The sequence below is a fragment of the Talpa europaea genome (assembly GCF_964194135.1).
Source record: "Talpa europaea genome assembly, chromosome: 12".
NCBI lineage: Eukaryota > Metazoa > Chordata > Mammalia > Eulipotyphla > Talpidae > Talpa > Talpa europaea.
In genome coordinates this window covers 54695347-54715284 of record NC_140079.1, presented here as the reverse complement: position 1 = coordinate 54715284, position 19938 = coordinate 54695347, and the positions used below count along the sequence as shown (strand labels likewise).

The 19938-nt window shown below is 36.3% G+C and overlaps 1 protein-coding gene across 2 annotated transcripts in view; it reads left to right on the top strand.

Moving 5' to 3' along the window:
• The window catches only part of XPR1 (xenotropic and polytropic retrovirus receptor 1), a gene marked incomplete at both ends in the record, with an annotated part of 187196 nt that overhangs the window by 137762 nt on the left and 29496 nt on the right, over window positions 1-19938 (top strand). The window contains 4 exons of one of the 2 annotated variants that reach the window (XM_084251517.1): window positions 6613-6803; window positions 7039-7218; window positions 14426-14597; window positions 15663-15857. In XM_084251517.1, the coding sequence (XP_084107643.1) occupies window positions 6613-6803; window positions 7039-7218; window positions 14426-14597; window positions 15663-15857 (738 nt within the window). The remainder of the gene's footprint in view (window positions 1-6612; window positions 6804-7038; window positions 7219-14425; window positions 14598-15662; window positions 15858-19938) is intronic. The other variant, XM_084251518.1, reaches the window with a different exon arrangement.

The following is a 19938-nucleotide window of genomic DNA, read 5'->3' as shown; positions in this document are numbered from 1 at the left end:
TTGGCTTCGTAGAACGTATTTGGTAACATTCCTTCTTTTTCAATTTTTTAAAGAGTTTGTGGAGGATAGGCACTAATTCACTGCTGAACATTTGGTAGAATTCATTTGTGAAGCTGTCTGGGCCTGGGCTTTTGTTTTTGGGGAGTGCTTTGATTACTGCTTCAATTTGACTGCTTGTAATTGGTCTCTTTAGTTCTATTTCTTCTTTGTCCAGCTTTGGATGATTATATAGTTCTAGGAATTTGTCCATCTCTTCTAGGTTGTTGAATTTGTTTGCATATAAGTGGTCATAGTAATCTCTGATTATTCTTTTGATTTCTACTGACTGTTGTGATTTCTCCTCTTTCATTTATAATCCTATTTGTATGTGTTTTCTCCCATTTTTTCTTTGTGAGCCTTGCTAGAGGTTTTGTTTATTTTGTTTATTTTTTCAAAGAACCAACTTTTGGTTTCATTGATCTTTTGGATTGTTTTTTTAATTTCTAATTCATTTTTTTCTTTGATTTTTACTATTTCCTTTCTTCTACTGGCTTTAAGGTTTTTTTGTTGTTCTTTTTCTAGTTCTTTGAGATGTGAGATTAGGTTGTTTCTTTGAGTTCTTTCTTGTTTGTTGATGTGAGCCTGTATTGCTATATATTTTCCTCTTATTACTGCTTTTGCTACATCCCATACATCCTGGAAAGTGGTGTCCTCCTTGTCATTCAACTCAAAGTGTTTTTTAATTTCTTTGATCTCCTTATTAGTCCAGTGGTCTTCCAGTAGTGTGGATTTCAATCTCCATGAAGTGGGAGAATTCCTTGTTTTCTTTTCATGATTTATTCCTAGCTTGATGCCTTTATGATTGGAGAAGATAGTTGGAATGATTTTGATTTTCATGTATCTGTTGATGTTTGTCTTGTGGCCCAGTATGTGATCAATTCTGGAGAATGATCCATGCACACTTGAGAAAAATGTGTGCTCGGATTTTTTGGGGTGCAGTGTCCTGTAGATGTCTGTTAAGTCCATGAGTTCTATGTCTTTATTTAGGGCTCTAGTGTCTTTATTTTTTGTCTCGTTGATCTGTCCATTGTTGAGAGTGGGCTGGTGAAGTCTCCCACTATATATGTATTTTCTTTAATATCTGTTTTCAGAGCTGATAATAATTGTCTAATGTATTTCGGTGCCCCTTCATTTGGTGAGTATATGTTGATGAGTGTTATATCTTCCTGATGTATTGTTCCCTTGATCATAATGTAGTGTCCATCTATGTCTCTCTTTACTTTTTTTAATTTGAAGTCTATTTCATCTGATATGTAAGTATGGCTGTTTCTGCCTTCTTTTTTGGTCCATTTGCTTGTAGGATTGTTTTCCAACCTTTTACTTTCAGTCTGTGTTTATCTTTTGTGGTTAAATGTGTTTCCTGGAGACAGCAGAAGATTGAATTTTGTTTTTCAATCCAGCCTGCTACTCTGTGTCTTTTTATTGATGAGTTTAATCCATTTACATTTAGAGTTACTATTGATATGTTGGCATCTGTGTTTGCTATTTTTTTTGTCTTTTTTGTGATTTTATTCCTTGCTTTATTCTGTTCTTCTTGTTCATTCTTCCATTGACTAGGCTTTAGGACTTCTTGTAGAATTTTTTGGAGGGGGCGTTTAGTTGTAATGAATTTGTGGAGCTTCTGTTTGTCTGAGAAGGTCCATATTTTCTCTTCGTAGAGGAAGGAGAGCTTTGCAGGGTAAAATATTCTTGGTTGCCATTTGCTCTCTTGAAGTTTGCTGAATATGTTACTCCATTATCTTCTTGCCCGTAATGTTTCTTCAGAGAAGTCAGAAGTTAACCTGATTGGTTTTCCCTTATAAGTTATCTGTTTCTTCCCCCTTGCCAGTTTCATTATTTTTTCCTTGTCTTGGACTCTTGCAAGCTTTAGGTGTCCATTAGGTGTCTTACTGTAGCTTTCCTTTCATTATGGTAATTGGGGGTTCTTCTCGCTTCTTGTATGTCTATATTCATCTCATTTTTCAAGCTTGGAAAGTTTTCTTCAATTATCTCCTTGAATAATTTCTCAGTTCCTTTGTCTCTCTCCTCACCTTCTAGAATGCCTATAACTCTTACATTTCCTCTCTTCATGGAGTCTGATAATTATCCTAGAGTCTCCTTATACTGCTTCATTTGCACTTCTCTCTCCTTTTCTCTTTTGGCTCTTTTTATTTCTGTATCTTCAATAGTACTGATCCGTTCTTCCATTTCATCGATTCTGTTTTCATTTCTTTTCCCAGAGTTCTTTATCTCCTCTAGTAATCTTTTTATCTCCTGCATTTCTTTCCTTTCTTAAGGTCTCAATTTCATTCTTCAGTTCAGTGATTATTTGTCTCAAATCATTTTTTTCCTTTTCGTTTTCTTTCTGCTTTTTAATCAGGATGATTATTAATTCTCTATCTGATAGGCCGAGAAGTTCTTCCATGGCATTGTTGAACTCTGGTGACTGTATTTCTTTTTGTGGTGTGTCCTCCTGCTGGCATGCTTGGTTATTTGTATTTTTTCTTCTCCCTGTTGTTTGCTTTCTAATTAGTTCTATGCATTGGGACGTTGTGCCACTGGTGTTGGCGGGCATCTCTTTGGAGTGCTCCTTTAGGAGTGTCGTAAACTGTTTACCAGACTGAGACCAGCACTAGTAGGCCAAAATTCCACCAGGGTGTTGATGCTGTGTTGCTGGGCTCTGTCCCTTACAGTTTCCTCCCTCTGTATTTACTCAGTTCCAACAGGGAATCAGCTAGTTGATGATTTAGTTCTGGTCACAAAGGTGGCGCCAGAGACCAGTACTTGCTGACCTGTGCTTTTTCCCAGTGGTTCTCTGAGTAGCAGAGGGGGGATGGAGGGGAGCACCTCAACACAGGTGCTCTTATTCAAGCTGGGTGCTGTATCTGCCCCGTGTTCACCAAGTGTTGTGCCCGCAGCTGTATGGATCCCACGCCCTGAATTCTGCACTCTAGGTCTCATTTCCAGGGCTATCAGGTCCAAAACGCTGGCTGTCACCCTGTGCAGTGCCCGCTGCTATGGCGTGTCTTAGGCCTCAGATCCTGTGCCTAGCTCTCAGTCCCAGGATGGGGTCTTGCTCCATGCCTTATTTCCCCCCTTAACCCAGTTTTGCGTGGCCCACCCTCTCTCAGCGCCTGAGGGTGTTTTTTGGGATCCCTGGTTTCCAACTATAGGGTGTGGGTGATTTTTTCTGGTCACTAGGTGGCGCCAGAGATCTTTCCTCGTGTCCTTCGGGAACTGTTTTTTAACCCCTTGGAGGGGGCAGAGTGGGAGTGGCGTGGAGAGCCTCAACGGCGTGGGGGTGCTGTGTCTGCCCTGTGGCCCACAGTCATGGGGATCCCACGCCCCGAATTTCGTGCCCCGGGTCTCAGTTCCAAAGCCCTCAGGTCCAGAATGTAGGCTGTAGCCCAGTTCGGTGTCCGCAGAAATGGCGCCTTTTGCACCCCACTACCGTGTCTAGGCTCCTGGTTTCTGATTACTCAGTGAGGGACATTCACCTCAGTGAGGGCTCCTGCACGTCTCCCCGCAAGCCTAGGTCGCAGGCTCCGACCTGGGCAGCTGCAATCCGTATGCTTTTCAAGCAGGCCACTTTTCCGCACAAGCTTACCGGCTGGCCTTGGGCTGTTTGTAGGTTTCCTGGGAGTCTTTGTTTTTCTTCAATGGCGCCTGGAGCCATTCGCTCACCTCCAGGGAGATTCCTGCACAGTTCTCCACTGTTCCAGTTCACAGGGTGTGGTGGCTGAAATAGTTCCTTTCCACTCACTGTCCCGCTGGATGTGTAGTTTGTTCTTGTTGGTTGTTTTAGTTTTTTGTTTTGTTTTGTTTTGTTTTTTTCTTTCCTCCTTTCTGTTGGTCGGAGAGTGCCGACTTTGTGGGTGGGGTAGGGTAGCAGGGTTCTGAGCTTTCCTCCCTTCTAGTCCTCTTTTATGGCAACTTTCTTCTTCAGGCAGTTTGCCAGAGTTGCCGGTTTATCTTCCGTGTCCCAGTTCTCACAGGGACCTGCCGCTTTTCCTCCCTATAAACATTTTTTTTTTTTATGGGCGGTCTTACAGCGTTTCCTGACTGCTAGCCACCGTTTTGAGCCTAGTCCTCCCTAATCTCTCCCAGCCCCATTTTTTAAAGAGAATATTCTTTTCCATTGAATAGTCTTGGCATTCTGTTTGAAAATCAGTCTGCCACAGATGTATAGATTTATTTCTGAACTCTCAATCCCATTCCATTTGTCTGTATGCCCATTATTTTGCCAGTGCCACTGTTTTGTAGTAAGTTTTGAAACCATGCAGTGTGCGTCCTCCAACATAGTTCTTTTTCACTGCTATTTTGGCTACAAGGGGCCTCTTGCAATTCCATATGAATTTGAGGATGGGTTTTTCCATTTCTTCACAAAAAGGCTATTGTTATACTAGATAGGTTATATTAATGTGTAGAACATATTGGTTGGTAATACCATGTTAACATGAAATCTTGCAATGCACAAACATGGGATTTCTTCTAGCCACACACTGAATTTTGTATGTTGATTTTGCAATCTATAACTGCTGAATTTATTACCTCTGGGAGTTTTATTGTGCATTCTTTGGTACTTATACTTACTATTTTTGTTTCTGACTGTTATATCCATTATTTCTATGGTTTTTGCTTAGGAAGCAGGATATAAAACCACATGTAGTTTTTATTCATATCCTTCTATCTATCGTATATTCTCTTACACTCTTCTTCACATAATAGCTAGAGTAGCCCTTTAATATTGTTCATCTGGTCATGTCCTTTATGTGCAAAACTTTCATTGACTTCATATATCAGAAAAGCTTGTCTTGGCAAAGTACTACAAAGCTCTCCTTGGTCTGTCCCTGATTAGCTTTTTGTTACTATAATCTCTCATTCATTCCAATCTGAGTGATCTTGGCCTTCTCTGTGTTCCTGGAACATAGCACATTCATACCTGTGTTAAGACCCTTTTGTACATTCCCTTTCCTGAGAGGTCTTCTTGATCACCCTATCTAAAATAACCCCTAACTTTATCGCCTTTTTCTTTGTTTTATCTTTAAAGCCTTGTTCGTTGACATACAGAATAAAAGTTTTGTGGTTATGGTTTGGTCTGATCTTAATGATATTTCATCATTTGTTCATTACTAAATCCCTAAGTCATAGAATGGTATAATGTATAATAAGCACCTAATAAATATTTGTCAAATTAAGAAAATGAAATTTTCTCAAGCAATATGAAAAACAAACTAATATAAATTGAATACTCATAATGGACCACCATTTTTTAGACTATATATAATTCACATTTAATCTTCTTAACAAACTTATGGGAACAGATATTATCTCCATTGACCAACAAGGAAACTGACACTTAGAAAATCTAAATAATTTGGCATAATATAGCTAAGATTTGAAATCTGGTCCATAGTAATGTCCCAAAGTAAAGACTTCCCCTACCCTGTTATTTTTGTAGTGTTAAATATGCTGTATACTATAGAGAATACAAAGGTAAGTAATAAATGGTTATTTGAATTATGCACTTGTGTAAGGTAGCTTACAATTAAATTTCAAGTGATATTAGTACATTTTATAGTTCCTTGGGAAATTGAGAAATTGTTAACTAACTTGAAATGTTTGGCACAGCCTCATATGAAGCAATTAATTCAGTGAATTTATGAACCGATAGGGATCAAGCTCTCAATAAATAGAATTTGAATTGATGGAGAAAAAGAACAAGGACATTTTAGGTACTGGGACAACATAAACAAGGGTAAAAAATAAACTTGTTAAAAGGATAGTAAGGTTCATGAGGAAATAAGAATTAGTGATTTGGGGCATTGTGAGGTGAGTGTGGGGAAAGTGAGTTGGGGAACAGATTGTGAAGAACTTAAATTATGAGACTAATGATACTGCGTATTTGTGTGGCCATATGGGTAATAAAATGAAGAGGTTAAGAATGTGAGTTTTAGAGCAAAATTAAAATCCTGACTCTGTTCTATACTGGTTTGGTAACCCTGAGCAAATTAACTTCTCTGTTCTCTAGTTTCCTCATCAGTAAAATGGAGATAATAGTTTTAAACTGATAGAGCCATTTTGAGGGTTAAATGTAAAATACTGAGAACAATTCTTAGCACATAGTAAACATCCTATAAATATTAACTGTTGTCATTTATATGGCATTTCCATCTTTACATTTCTTTCATGTATACTGTTTTGACTCTCACAACATCTCTGTGAGTTAGGTATTACTATATGCAATTTGATTATGTATAAAACAAAGTGAAGGAAATTGTGTCATGTTAGAAATCCCTACTGACTGAACTATCTTGTGTTTTAAACTGTTTCACCGTGATTTTCTGTAACATAAGAAATTAATGGGACAATGAGTTAACATACTAAAAGTCAAATTATTCTGATGTAATTTTGAAGAGTGAAATGTAAAAGGGAAAGAATGTATAGGTAAGTTAATATTAGACTCTTTAGATAATTTAGGCTTGGGTTTTATTTATGAAAAATTCCTATCCAGGGGTTATCTTACTGAAAAATAAGAGCACATTAAAAGGACAGTGAATTTTCTAACTAATTGCTGATTTCATATTCTTTCAGCTGTATTTAAACTTGAAGCAAATAAAAATATATGGCCCTTGATAAGAATCTATCGGGGTGGCTTTCTTCTGATTGAATTCCTTTTTCTACTGGGCATCAACACATATGGCTGGAGACAGGCAGGAGTAAATCATGTGCTCATCTTTGAACTTAATCCAAGAAGCAATTTGTCTCATCAACATCTCTTTGAGGTAATCAAAGCAAGATAAAATCCCATGAATAAAGTTTGTATTAGCTATAGCTAATATATCTGGTTTAGTGGGCACTGAAATTCATCCTCTACTTGAGGAGGAGGATTGAATTAATGGGCATTTTTTTCTGCTTTTTTTTTATAAGCTATTAAAAAAAGTTTGTAAGATATTTCTGAGTAATGATAAGAATAAAGATAACAATTTCTCTCTCTTTGTCTTTCTTGTCCTTTATTAGATTGCTGGATTCCTTGGGATCTTGTGGTGCCTGAGCCTTCTGGCATGCTTCTTTGCTCCAATTAGTGTCATCCCCACATACGTATATCCACTTGTCCTTTATGGATTTATGGCTTTTTTTCTCATTAATCCCACTAAAACTTTCTATTATAAATCACGGTTTTGGCTCCTTAAATTGCTGGTAAGTTCAGAAACTTGTATGCCTTTTTAGAGTGGTATATTTGGTCATTGACTTCCTCTAGGATGAAACCAAGGTAGTTGGGTTGCATAACACATTGTCCTCTATGTGAGTGATATCCCACCTCCAAGGGCAAAGAATGCTCCTTGACTGGTTCCTTTGACATTTTGCAGTACGCTGGCCCTAGGGAAAGCACTCATGCATTATCTCCAAAAAAATAGAGTGTGAAGTGTCCAGATACTGAAATAGTTTTACAAATTAATAATAATTGATCTGTGGTTAATTATTTCATTACATGATTATTTAATCATTACACAGATTAATCAGCTGTGGTAAATTTCCTTTATTTAAAAGTGGCAAAGCTCTTATATTCCTGTTAAGTTGTTATATGTAAACAAACATTTTTATTTTATGGCAGACTGATTCTCTAAAAGCAGTGGGAATGCCTTGCTACGTCACTTTATTTAATTTGAGAAACTAACTTTGATTCTTGATTATAATAAATTCCATTTCTTCTTCCAGTTTACCTGTTTCGTAATGATCTCAAAATCACAGTCTCAACATTAGGGTATAAAATTTCCTATAAAAATGCTAGCTGTATTTCTTTTTGATAAAGATAACACTTGGAAGGAACATCTACTTCTAAATTAAACCAACTCTATTTTGAAAATCAATTGGGAATGTTTTCATATAATTAGATTATGAACTACAGCTAACAATAGAGTGATGATTAGTGATTAAATTGACCAATCTCTATAAAAACTTTCAGAACTCCCATAATTATTATCTGACTCTTTTTTTTTTAACCTTATAAAGTATACAACCTTTTGAAAACAGTGATTTTTCTTTTCCCATTTGTATGCCACTTAGGTTTAGCAGAATTTTTGTTTTTAGTAATCTACCCCGTGTAGTTAGCATTTTTAACATCTGAAGACATAGAATATGGTTTTCTTATTAAAATCATAATAAGTACTTAACAGATAAAAAGCAACCTATATTCCAATACAGGTTAAGTGTTTATAGCAATCAAGAAAAGAAAATGATCCATATTTTCTTGATATTTTTCCCAAAGTTGATTTTTATTTGTACTTCTTATTTCTTCCACTAGGGTTTTTATCACAAATTGAAACTCTCCCCCTTTTCCCCCAATTTCATTAAATGCAAATAAATAAAAAAGCTAACCATTCCTTTTAAGTGCAGCACCATTGGACTAACTTTGGGTTTGAATTCTGAATTGTACAACTTAGATGAACAAGAATCTTTTGATAAGTCATAAGTCTGTTTCACATTTTATTACACCATCATCTAGAAGACAGAGATTTATTTTTAAGACAAAAGAGCCGTTTTTTTCCTCTTTGAAATTTATAAACTAAAAACAAATATTTTTAAGACTCAGAAAAACTAAGGTGCTAATATGATCACATCATTTCAATAATAGGATGATACAGTTGTAAACATTGCATGCTAAGTGAGCATTTCCCAGTGCATCCTTTTTTAAAATGGTAAACTATGATTCATGCATTACTAGTTATTCTTATTAACAGAACAGTTCCCCAGTGAGTAGACATTTCTGTATACATTTGCTGTGTGTTAGTAAACTAGGACTTGTTGATGGGATGATACAGTAAGTAGGAATAATAAAATAAAATGTACTATCAGAAACAGTGAAATATAGAAGAAGCATTGTGGTCTGTTATACTTATAATAATTGTAGGCAGAAAAGATGTTATTTATAGATCACTTTTATATTAGTTGACCTTGTGACTTATTTTAATTTAAATCTCACTGAGAACACTTACCATTAGACTTTTTCTAGTGAATTAACAAGATTGTTTCCAATCTAATTATGTGTCTATTTTAGGTTTTTAGTGTTTTTTTCTAATTTCATCCTAAACAAAAACTACATTTCCTTATTTCCTTAATTCTTAATGGCCAAAAAACCTATGTCACTTAGGCATAGTCATAGACACTGGGTACCACTTATATCCATATTTAAATTTGAGTCTATGAAATTGATACATGCTGCTCTTCTTCCCTAAAAAAGCTATAAAAAGTTTTATAAAAGTTGACTTATTTTTATATGAATGACATATGTCAAATTAGAGCAGAATATTTACTTTCATTAGGTCATACATCGTCTTTTCCTCTCCCCAGATCTGTATTTGCCTTAATAGAAAATCCCACTAGGAATCATAAAGTATCTAAGATTTTCTTTTCTTTTCTTTTTTTTTAAAGATTTATTTATTTATTTATTTATTTATTTTAATAATAAATTTATTTTTATATTCCCCATACAATTGCAACCCCCCCATTCTGAGCCCAATCCCTCCCCTCCCACCCCTCACCCCCCCAAAAGTGTCTCTGTTTCATAGTTTTTTGTTGATTCTGATTTTCACTTTCTTAAAGTTATTCATTTTCCTGGTCCCTTATTTAAGTTTTCTAGATTCCTGCTATGAGTGAGACCATCCGGTATTTTTCTTTTTCTTTTTGGCTTATTTCGCTGAGCATGATCCCTTCCAGCGCCATCCATGTTGCTGCAAATTGCGTGTGTTTATCTTTTTTGATTGCTGAGTAATATTTCATTGTGTATATGTACCACATCTTCTTGATCCAGTCATCTATTTTTGGGCATTTGGGTTGTTTCCAAAGCTTAGCTATTGTAAACAGTGCTGCTATAAACATAGGGGTGCAGGTGTTCTTTGGAATTGACGTTTCTGTGTCCTTTGGGTAAATACCTAGGAGTGGAATTGCTGGATCATATGGAAGCTCTATGTTTAGTAGGTCCAGAAATCTCTACACAGCACTCCATAGTGGTTGGACCAGTTTGCACTCCCACCAACAGTGCAGAAGAGTTCCTTTTTCTCCACACCCTCGCCAACATTTGTTGTTGCTAGTTTTTTTAATATGTGCCATTCTCACTGGTGTAAGATGGTATCTCATGGTAGTTTTGATTTGCATTTCCCTGATGACAAGTGATGTTGAACATTTTTTCATATGCCTGTTGGTCATTTGCATTTCTTCTTCAGAGAAGTTTCTTTTTAGCTCTTCTGCCCATTTTTTGACTGGATTATTTTCTTTGTTGTTGTTGAGTCTCATTAGCTCTTTGCAGATTTTTGTGATCAGTCCTTTATCATTAGTGTTGTGTGCAAAAATGTTCTCCCAGTTGGTGGGGTTTCTCTTTGTTTTTGTTATTGTCTCTTTTGCTGTGCAGAAGCTCTTTAATTTGATGTAGTCCCAGCTGTTTATCTTTGCCTTCACTATCACTGCTTTGGGTGATGTGTCTGTAAAGATGTCTTTGATGTGCAAATCACGTAGTGTTTCGCCTATATTTCCTTCTATGTATTTTATGGTTTCAGGTCTTATGTCTAGTTCTTTAATCCATTTTGAGTTGATTTTTGTGTATGGTGTGAGGTGGTGGTCAAGCTTCATTCTTTTGCATGTAGCGACCCAGTTTTCCCAGCACCATTTATTGAACAAACTTTCTTTGCTCCAATGCATAGTCTTTGCTCCTTTGTCAAAGATTAGTTGACCATAAATCTGTGGGTTTATTTCTGGATTTTCTATTCGATTCCATTGGTCTGTATGTCTGTTCTTGTTCCAATACCATGCAGTTTTGATGATTATGGCTTTGTAGTAGAGTTTGAAGTCTGGGAGTGTGATGCCTCCATTCCCTTCTTTTTTTTTTCAGGAGAGCTTTGGCTATTTGGGGTTTTTTGTGATTCCATATGAATTTCATCAATAATTGTTCTATTTCTTTGAAGAATGACATTGAAAGTTTGATTGGAATAGCATTGAATCTGAATATTGCTTTTGGTAGGATGGCCATTTTAATAATGTTTATTCTTCCAATCCATGAGCAGGGGATGTCTTTCCATTTCTTTGTGTCTTCTTCTATTTCTTATAACAGTGTTTTATAGTTTTCTTTGTATAGGTCCTTTACCTCTCATAAAGTATCTAAGATTTTCTAAGCAAAAATATCAACTCTTCTGACTGAATTCTTAGAGTCCTTTTCTATATAATTTGAAATAGATTTTTCCAATATTTTCTTTAGTTATATAGTAACAATTTTATATATGTCTCTACTGTAAGATTAGATGCTAAATGAGAAATGTTCTCAATAATACACTATTCTGGACATTTTATATGTATTAATTCATTTGATCTTTTTAATGACCCATGAGATTGGAGCTGCTATTAATCCACATTTTATAAATGAGGAAACATAGCTTCAAAGAAGTTTAATTAGGTCACACAGCCAGTAAGCAATATGGGATATGAGTCCAGGTAGTCTGACTCCCTAATCTATACTTTTAAACACTAACATTTAAGTTACACCTGCTGTTCACTTTCTCTAAGATAATACTATACAAAAATCAAATTTAAAAAGAATGTGATTATTCATAAGCCTCTAAAACAAGGAAATTAAAACTTCTTCTTAACTGTTTATCTACATTTACTTAGAAGATGTTGTTAGTATATCACCTTTTTAATAACCTATCAGTGACTTTTTGTATATGTAGATAAAACATCAGAGACCCAGAATTATTATCTGTCTTTTTTACTACTGAAATGTAGTCATTCTTTACCATTTTGATCAAAATCATAACAAGGTAGAAGTTGAAAGACTTTAGCCAGAATAAGAAAAGAATTCTCACTCAGGAGAATTCAAATAAATTTGAGATGAACTTGATAATGTGTAAATGTCAGGGAGTTAAGTATGATTTGTTTTCAGCCCACCTCACCCTACCTCTGACTCTGAACTTGTTACTTGTTCCTTTCTTGGTATTTCTAGAGTATTTTCTGCATATCTGTATTAGCGCACTTACTACATGGTACTATCTTTTTTTTTTTTTTTTTGGCTTTTATTTGCCCAACCAAATGTGGGCCTTTGAGAGCAGAGACTATGTTTTGTTTATCCCTGTACCTTTACAATGTCAACATACAGTAAATAATCTTTGGGAAATAAATGAAATAAATGAATAACTTATCTTTCCTTCATTAGTCATTGTATACCAACATTTTCGATTCCCCCTTTTCTTCCTTTTTTCCATCTGCTTTCTTCTGTAGAATTTTCCTCTCTCCTGTTAATATTTTCATGCCACTCCTTTCCTTTCCCAGTTCCTTACCTTTATCTGTTTGTTATTTGATGCATTTTTCTCTTACGGAGGTTTTCTGTATTAGCTAGGTTTTGAGGCTCTCACAATCTGTGAGAGTGATGGTTATTTGTCCATGTTAGTGAGAAAGTGAAAGTTTGTCCTAGGCTACAAATTTCACAAAAGTTGATGACCAAACATTGAGTTAGACTTCCTGACCCTTTAGTGTTATATCTATATTATCCTATTGCTTTTTGTCTCTTTAAAGTCCATTAGATACTATAGAGTTTCTTAAAATACCATGTGAACTGGTAGTAGAATGTAACTCCTGCCACCTACCTTCTACCCCATGAATAACAGGAGTTTGCTGTATTTGGCACTTATGGTTGCTTGCTTCTCTGACTATTGTACAACTTATTGAAACACAGTTAAGAGAGTGTTAAGAGACCAAGCCATGGACTCAAAATATATCAGCTCCAGAAAATAAGTTCTCAAAGCTTTTACTGTGTCCTGAAACTACCTAGTCCAAAGCTCTAAGGCAGTTTCTGTCATAGATAGATGACACCCAGGACTGGGTCATAACTTAGCCATTTGTCTCCCTGAAATAATAGAGAAATATTTAGAGAAAGAACAGAAATAACAAGAACCCACCATATCTGAGAGAAGAGAGGAAAAGACTCCAGGCTGAATATGTCTGCTAAATTAATATTGCTAGGTGGCAAAAAGAGCTGCAGATTTTGTACTCATTTTCTCAAAACTACTTAGTGAAATTACCTTGTTTTAGGAGTCCATTTTTTCATTTTTTAATTTTTTACATCATTGTTCATTTTTTTTCAATTTTTTTATAGAGGCATGTTTATTTATATTTATTTGTTTGTTTGTTTTGTTTATACATGCACTGGGTACAGTCAGAAGCACGGGAGGGTGAGAGAATTCACCAGAGCCAGAGCGGGGAGCAGAGCAGGCAGAAGGACCGAAGTACACTGCTGAGGGGAGCAGTGGGCCGCAGGAGAGGTCTGCGCGCCATGTGGGACCCTCCTCCGGTGGCCGGGGAGCAGCCGGGGATCGAACCGGCGCCGCAGAGGCTGCGGGCAGGTTCGCAACCCAGCGCTCAACCGCTGCGCCACTGGGGAGGCCCTCATTGTTCATTTTGAAACAATATTTCCTTCCCACCCCCCCCCCCAGGTATAGTCCCCATCGAATTTCCTTCCCCAACGCACTAGTGCACCATCACCACAGTCCCCTGTGCTCCTCCCTCCGTCCCTCTGATCCCTCTCTCTTCTCCTCCCCGGCAGTATGTCTCTGATCTATAATTGTCTGTTTTTGTTTTGTTGTGTTTTTTATTTTTTTTACACTGATATCTTATTTGGTTCCCCTATATTCCTGCTATAAGTGAAACAATCTGATATTTTTCATCTTCATAAGATAGAAATCTTGTGACAGAATAAGTGAGGAATAAAGCTGCCTTAATCCCATATCCTCTTCATTCTGGGCCTCTCAAGGCATTCAGCACAATTTGATCCCTACTCACAGTGATTGCATTCGAATCTAATCCTTCCCCCTTCTGCAGTGCCAGAATTTCCCTTTACAGTAGTAAATAGTCTTCCACATAATAGGTTAGGATGAGTCTTCTGTAAAATGGGGATATGAATAGTACCTAGCTCATAGATTTGTTTTGTTTAATGGATTATGAGAAGTGCATTACAAGAAGAATGCACAGAATGGATTACTGCTCAATAAAAGGAACCTGAGTTAATTTATCATTGTTTTCATAACAGTGGGATGTGAGCTGATCTTTGTGGCATAATTTCAAGACATGGCACCTCTCTGCTTTCTAACTGTAACTATTGCTGCCTCCCACCTATTCTCATCCTTTCATTTCCTTTCCTATTTATCCATTCAGTTCATTCCCTTCACTAATAATTCTCATTGAATTCTACTATTTCTCACTATTAATAGCCACTGTTGCCATGTCTCTATATTTGTGATTGCTTCATTGGTTTCCATGTTATCAGCTACAGTGATTATGTTGTATAGTCAAATATGAGTTAGAGAAACTTAAAATGAATTTTCTTGTTGCCGTGCTTTCTAATTTTTTTTTTTTTCCTTTCTCTCAGTTTCGAGTATTTACAGCCCCTTTCCATAAGGTAGGCTTTGCTGATTTCTGGCTAGCCGATCAGCTCAATAGCCTGGTAGTGATACTGATGGACCTGGAATATATGATCTGCTTCTATAGTACTGACCTCATTTGGGTTAAAAGTGGAGGCCTTTTGCAAGCGAACCCAGAAGGTAGAGTATGAATGTGCATCCACACTACTAAGCTGCCAATGTAAAGCAGGAAATATTGGGAATGATGATAACTGAGAAAGTTAAGTTCATGGTGAAAACTCATCCAATAATATTGCAAACTTAATTAAATGTACTTGGCTTCTTTTAACTGTCTTTTTATCTGATATAAATTGGCTCTTAAATGATATGTAATGAGTTGCCAAGAAATATACAACTTTAAAACTAAAAAAAGTTCAAGAACTTTGGTATCTGTATCACAAATGCTTTAGTGCCAAGTATTGCTTTATAACCAGAAATACTGATAATTTAGCATTAGATAAAATGCCTTGAGAAAGCCATTGTAGATTGTTTTTTAATTCTTATTATAGGGGGCCTTGTTTTTCTTCTGGCTTTTTCCCACTCTTATTTTATGCTAGGAGTATAAGATGTTAAGGAATTTTACCTTAATGACAAAGGCCAAACTTAGACAGATTATGTAACATCTGACTAACAAAAGTTAACAAAGCTGGTGCCAACACAATTTTCAATGATTGCCAGTGTATCACAACACTGCTAAGACTGATCACACTACAGTACTGTCCCAGAATTTGAAGAAAACCCGATATACCAACTCCAGTCTTCTCATTTAAAAATACAAATTTAACTCTTCTTTGTAAAGAAAAAAAAAGAGGAGCACAAAAGTATAAACAGTCTATTGGGAGTATATTATATTGTAGTGGTTTAGAGCTCATGTAATTGAGGTTTTCCAGATGTTTCGAATTACAGAACTAACCAGGTTTTTCCCTTTAGATTAATATGCCCACCTTCTGTTTTCTTATATTTTACATGCATCAAAGAAAGTGATTCAACCACAGATATCTGAGAGGCTTCTCCTTCTAATGTATTTAACTTTTTTTCCTGTTTACCTACAACTAAAAATTTGGACAATATAATAGTTGCAAAGAAGAAAGTGATTCTAAACTCTGTGTCCTTGCTTTTATGGACTTGCTAGTGTTTAGTATGTGACTAACTGATGTGAACAAGTTATTTTTTATTGTAATTTTTTCTCCTTTGAAATATTCACAGAACAAGAAATTTGCAATACTTACATGTATGGTACGCGGGCCATCGTTCAGTGCATTCCTGCTTGGCTTCGCTTCGTCCAGTGCCTGCGCCGATACCGAGACACAAAAAGGGCCTTTCCTCATTTAGTTAATGCTGGCAAATACTCCACAACTTTCTTCATGGTGACATTTGCAGCCCTTTACAGCACTCACAAAGGTATTCTATGATTGACTGTGAAGAAATTGTTCAGAACCAGGATTTTCATACCTGAATCTGTTCTTACTCTGGTTTCTTTTCCTTTGTCATGCTCTTTTTTGCCCATTGATTCCAGTCCCCTCAGTTAGTTTGTTCTTGAACACAATTTTAGTCTCATTCCAGTATTTATCAGCAAGACCATTACAAAGAATCAAAATAATATAGAAGAGGAAAGATTTGAAATATTGTTTGAAATTTTGAATTAGGTTTAATGGGCTCAATCTGTGGACACCATGGATTTTCATTTGGTATTTTAGATTTCTGGTTCATTAATGAGGTTGGGAAATGCTAGGTGAAAAAGATTCCCTCTGGCAATCATGTACATTTTTAATCTCCTTTCTTTAAGTAGTAAGGATTGTTTCCAGCCCATTTAACTGCAAATTGAGTTCTCTGATTTCTCTAGTTTTTTATCTCCATGGCAACCAGTTATTACTTGAGACTGCTCTTCTGTTGGGAAGAGAAAAAAGCTTTTAGATACTGAGCTGCATGCAGTCACTTCTTTTGAATTTTTAACCTTTTTCCAAGAACTGTCAATCAAAAGTCTCTCTTCCTTTTACTAAAATGCATTCCTTCTCTGTCTATTTAAATCAATATCCGCCTACACCTTAGAGGCTGCACACTCTTATCTGTGGGTGGTAAAGAATTGGTACTAATTAAAATTATTACAATTATTTTTAAGTATCTTGGTAAAAATTTGTCAGTGAGTTTTTTAAATTGAGGTGCTATTATGTGGGAATCTTATAATGCTCTCAAATTGTTACTTATCTAAAGTGTGATGGATTTGAAAAATGGGGATCATGGGTTCTTTATAAGATTTGTTGCGATTTGGTTCAGCAGAATACTTTCTATAACACACGGGTTTTGTTTTTTTGTTTTTTTTTTTTTTTTCAGTAGATTCTTCAAATACAGTAGTATTGATAATGCAGTCAATAATTTTATTACTATATAGGAACATTTGTTAAAATACATAATTTTAATTACATACCTCAAAGCTCCTATTAATAATCTTGCTGAGGAATGCATTATTTAGTCCAGGCATGCATCATGATTGAGAAGGTTGTTACTAGAGAATTTATAGAATAGGCAACTTATTTAATACATGGTACCCTTTGACTCAAGAACTCTTTACTATTCTCCTACCCTCAGTAAATATGAGCACTGTCATTTTGGTTAATTATTTTGGGACATATCTTTTAACTATACTGATACCACTGGGTGGAAGCTAAAAATCCAAATTCCTTCATTTGCAACACTCCAAATCTCAGCATTTAAAATTAGAAGCAGAGGTTTGGGCAGTATTTTGACCTTCAGACTTTTTTCTTTTTGCTCATGTACCCCTTTAAATAATTTCTAAAATGTATATTTATTAAACTGTTATTAAAGCTTTATTATTTCTCAAACATTTATAAATTTATATGCACAGTTTAAATAATTACAAAAAATGTAGTCTCCATTTAAATATCCACACTTTAAAATTAAACTACTAAATGTTTCTATTAAAATATCCATATAATTTAATTTTTTAATTTTTTAAAAATTTATTTATGCATACAAGAGCTGGGGTGTAGGCCAGAGGGGGTGAGAGGATTCACCAGAGACAGAATGGGTGGCAGAACAGGCAGATCTGACAGGCAGATACACTGCTGAGGGCAGCAGTGGATGAGACAGGAGAGGTCTGCTGCACCATGTGGGTCAGCTCCCTGGCCGGAGATGAAACTGGTGTTGCAGTGGCTGCTGATAGTGCTGAGACTTAACCCCTTGTGCCACCAGCAAGGCCCGATTTAAATTTTTTTAAATTGAGGCAATATTGATTTTCAACATTGTTTATGATTTAGAGGTATAGGATCTCCCCCTTTGGGTGTTGCTACCACACCACACCTACCACCAAAACACCCAAAGTCCACCATCAGTCCGTTGTGCTCTCTTGTTTCCCTTTGTTGTCTTCCTTCACTCCCCTCTGACAACCTCAGTTTTACATCATATTTCTAGAGTTTGTTATTGATTTGGCTTTATTTGACCCTTTTTTCTCTGTATTTGTCTGGTATTTGACTGATTTGGTTAGTATAATCTCCAGTTCCAAATCAAGAATTTATTTTTATAGCTGAGTAGTTTTCCATTGTGTGTATATATCATATCTTCCTGATCCACTCAGAAAGTTTTGGGGCACTTAGGTTGTTTCCATAATTTATATTTTTAAAGTGAAGCAGTACTACAGTAGAAATTTTATGTCTCTGAATTTTATTTTAATGTAATATGTTTTTGTTTTAATGGCTTATCTAATGCATGTATAAATTATTAATTTCCTGTTACTAGGCAATACTAAGAGATTAATTTTTTTCTTTCTGTGTTGTAATTGTTATTACCCTGATTATTATTTTTAGCTCATCAAAGTAGCATTACAAATGTATTACAAATTGAGGGGGCCTCCCTGGTATCGCAAGGGGTTAAGCATCAGGACTATGAAGCAATCCGCAACTACTGTTCGATACCCAGCCAGGGAGGTGACCCACATGGCACAGCAGACCTCTCATGTCTCTCCCGCTGTACCCTCAGCAGTGAATTTCAGACAATCAGCGTGTTCTGCTCCCCACTCTGTCTCTGATGAATACTCTCACCCCTGCACCTCTGGTCTGCACTCCAGCTCTTGTATGAATAAATAAATATTTAAAAAATTGTTTAAAAAATGTATTACAAATTGAGATAAATTCATATTACTTATTATAATTCATAAGAAAACTTACTAATATAGCTGTATACATGAGAACAAAAGTTTTGTTGTAGTGCCATCCAATTTTTTTGGAGAAAAATTGCAGGGTAGTATATGCAATATAAGATAAGTCTTTAAAGAAACCCTTATAAGGTGATGGTGCACAGGTGCATTGGTGAAGGAAACTTTATGGGGACTACACCTGAGGGGGTGGGGGGAAGCAAATATTGTTTAAAAATGAACAATGATGGGCCTTCCTGGTGGCGCAGGCAGTTGAGCGCCACTCTGTGAAGCTGTCCACAGCCTCTGCAGCACGGGTTCGATCCCGGCCGGCCAATGAGAATCCCACATGGCAAGGCAGACTTCTCTTGTCTCACCCGCTGCTCCCCTCAGCAGTGTGTCTGAGTCAGTCTGCCTGTTCTGTTCCCCACTCTGTCTCTGGTGCATCCTCTCACCCTCCCGTGCATCTGGCCTGTACCCCGGTTCTTGTATAAATAAATAAATCTTTTTTTAAAAAGTGAACAATGATGTAAAAAATAAAAAAATTAATTAAAAAATTTAAAATAAAAAAGAAACCCTTATAATTTACTTGGGTGAGGGAGGAGTCTGGGGCAAGTATCAATTAGAAGTATATTTTGCTTTTTGTTCAAGTAATACACATTATTGGGCTTAATTCATGGGTCAACGATCCTTTTTTTTTTTTGAACAAATATATACATAGTGATGTAGTAGTTATTTTTAGTGATCTATCAGGTTTTCTTTGTTGAGAGCAAAGAGTAAAAAATGAGCTAAATAAAGAATTGGATATCAGCTGAGTGAAAAGGCATTTAACTAATAATTAGAGGGCCTCCCTGGTGGCTGAAGGGGTTAAACACCACACTATGAAGCAATCCGCAGTCTCTGCAGCATGGTTCGATCCCTGGCCCGTCAGGGAGCAACCCACATGGCGAAGCAGACCTCTCCTGTCTCACCTGCTGCTCTCCTCAGCAGTCTGTCTCAGTCATTCTGCCTGTTCTGTTCCCCACTCTGTCTCTAGTGAATCCTCTCACCCCTCGCATCTCTGGCCTGTACCCCAGCTCATGTATGCATAAATAAGTCTTTAAAAAAAAAATAACAGATCATTAGAGCCTTTTACTTTCTCTCAGAAATCTTGAGTAGGACCAGTCATAGTAGATTTAATTTTAGAAACTAATTGTTTAGTCCAACATCAGAAACAATTAGGGAAAAAACGTGTACTTTCAGTACATGTTTGCCAATGTAATAATTTTTTTTAAAGATTTGTTTATATACAAGAGCTGGGGTACAGGCCAGAGGCATGGGAGGGTGAGAGGATTC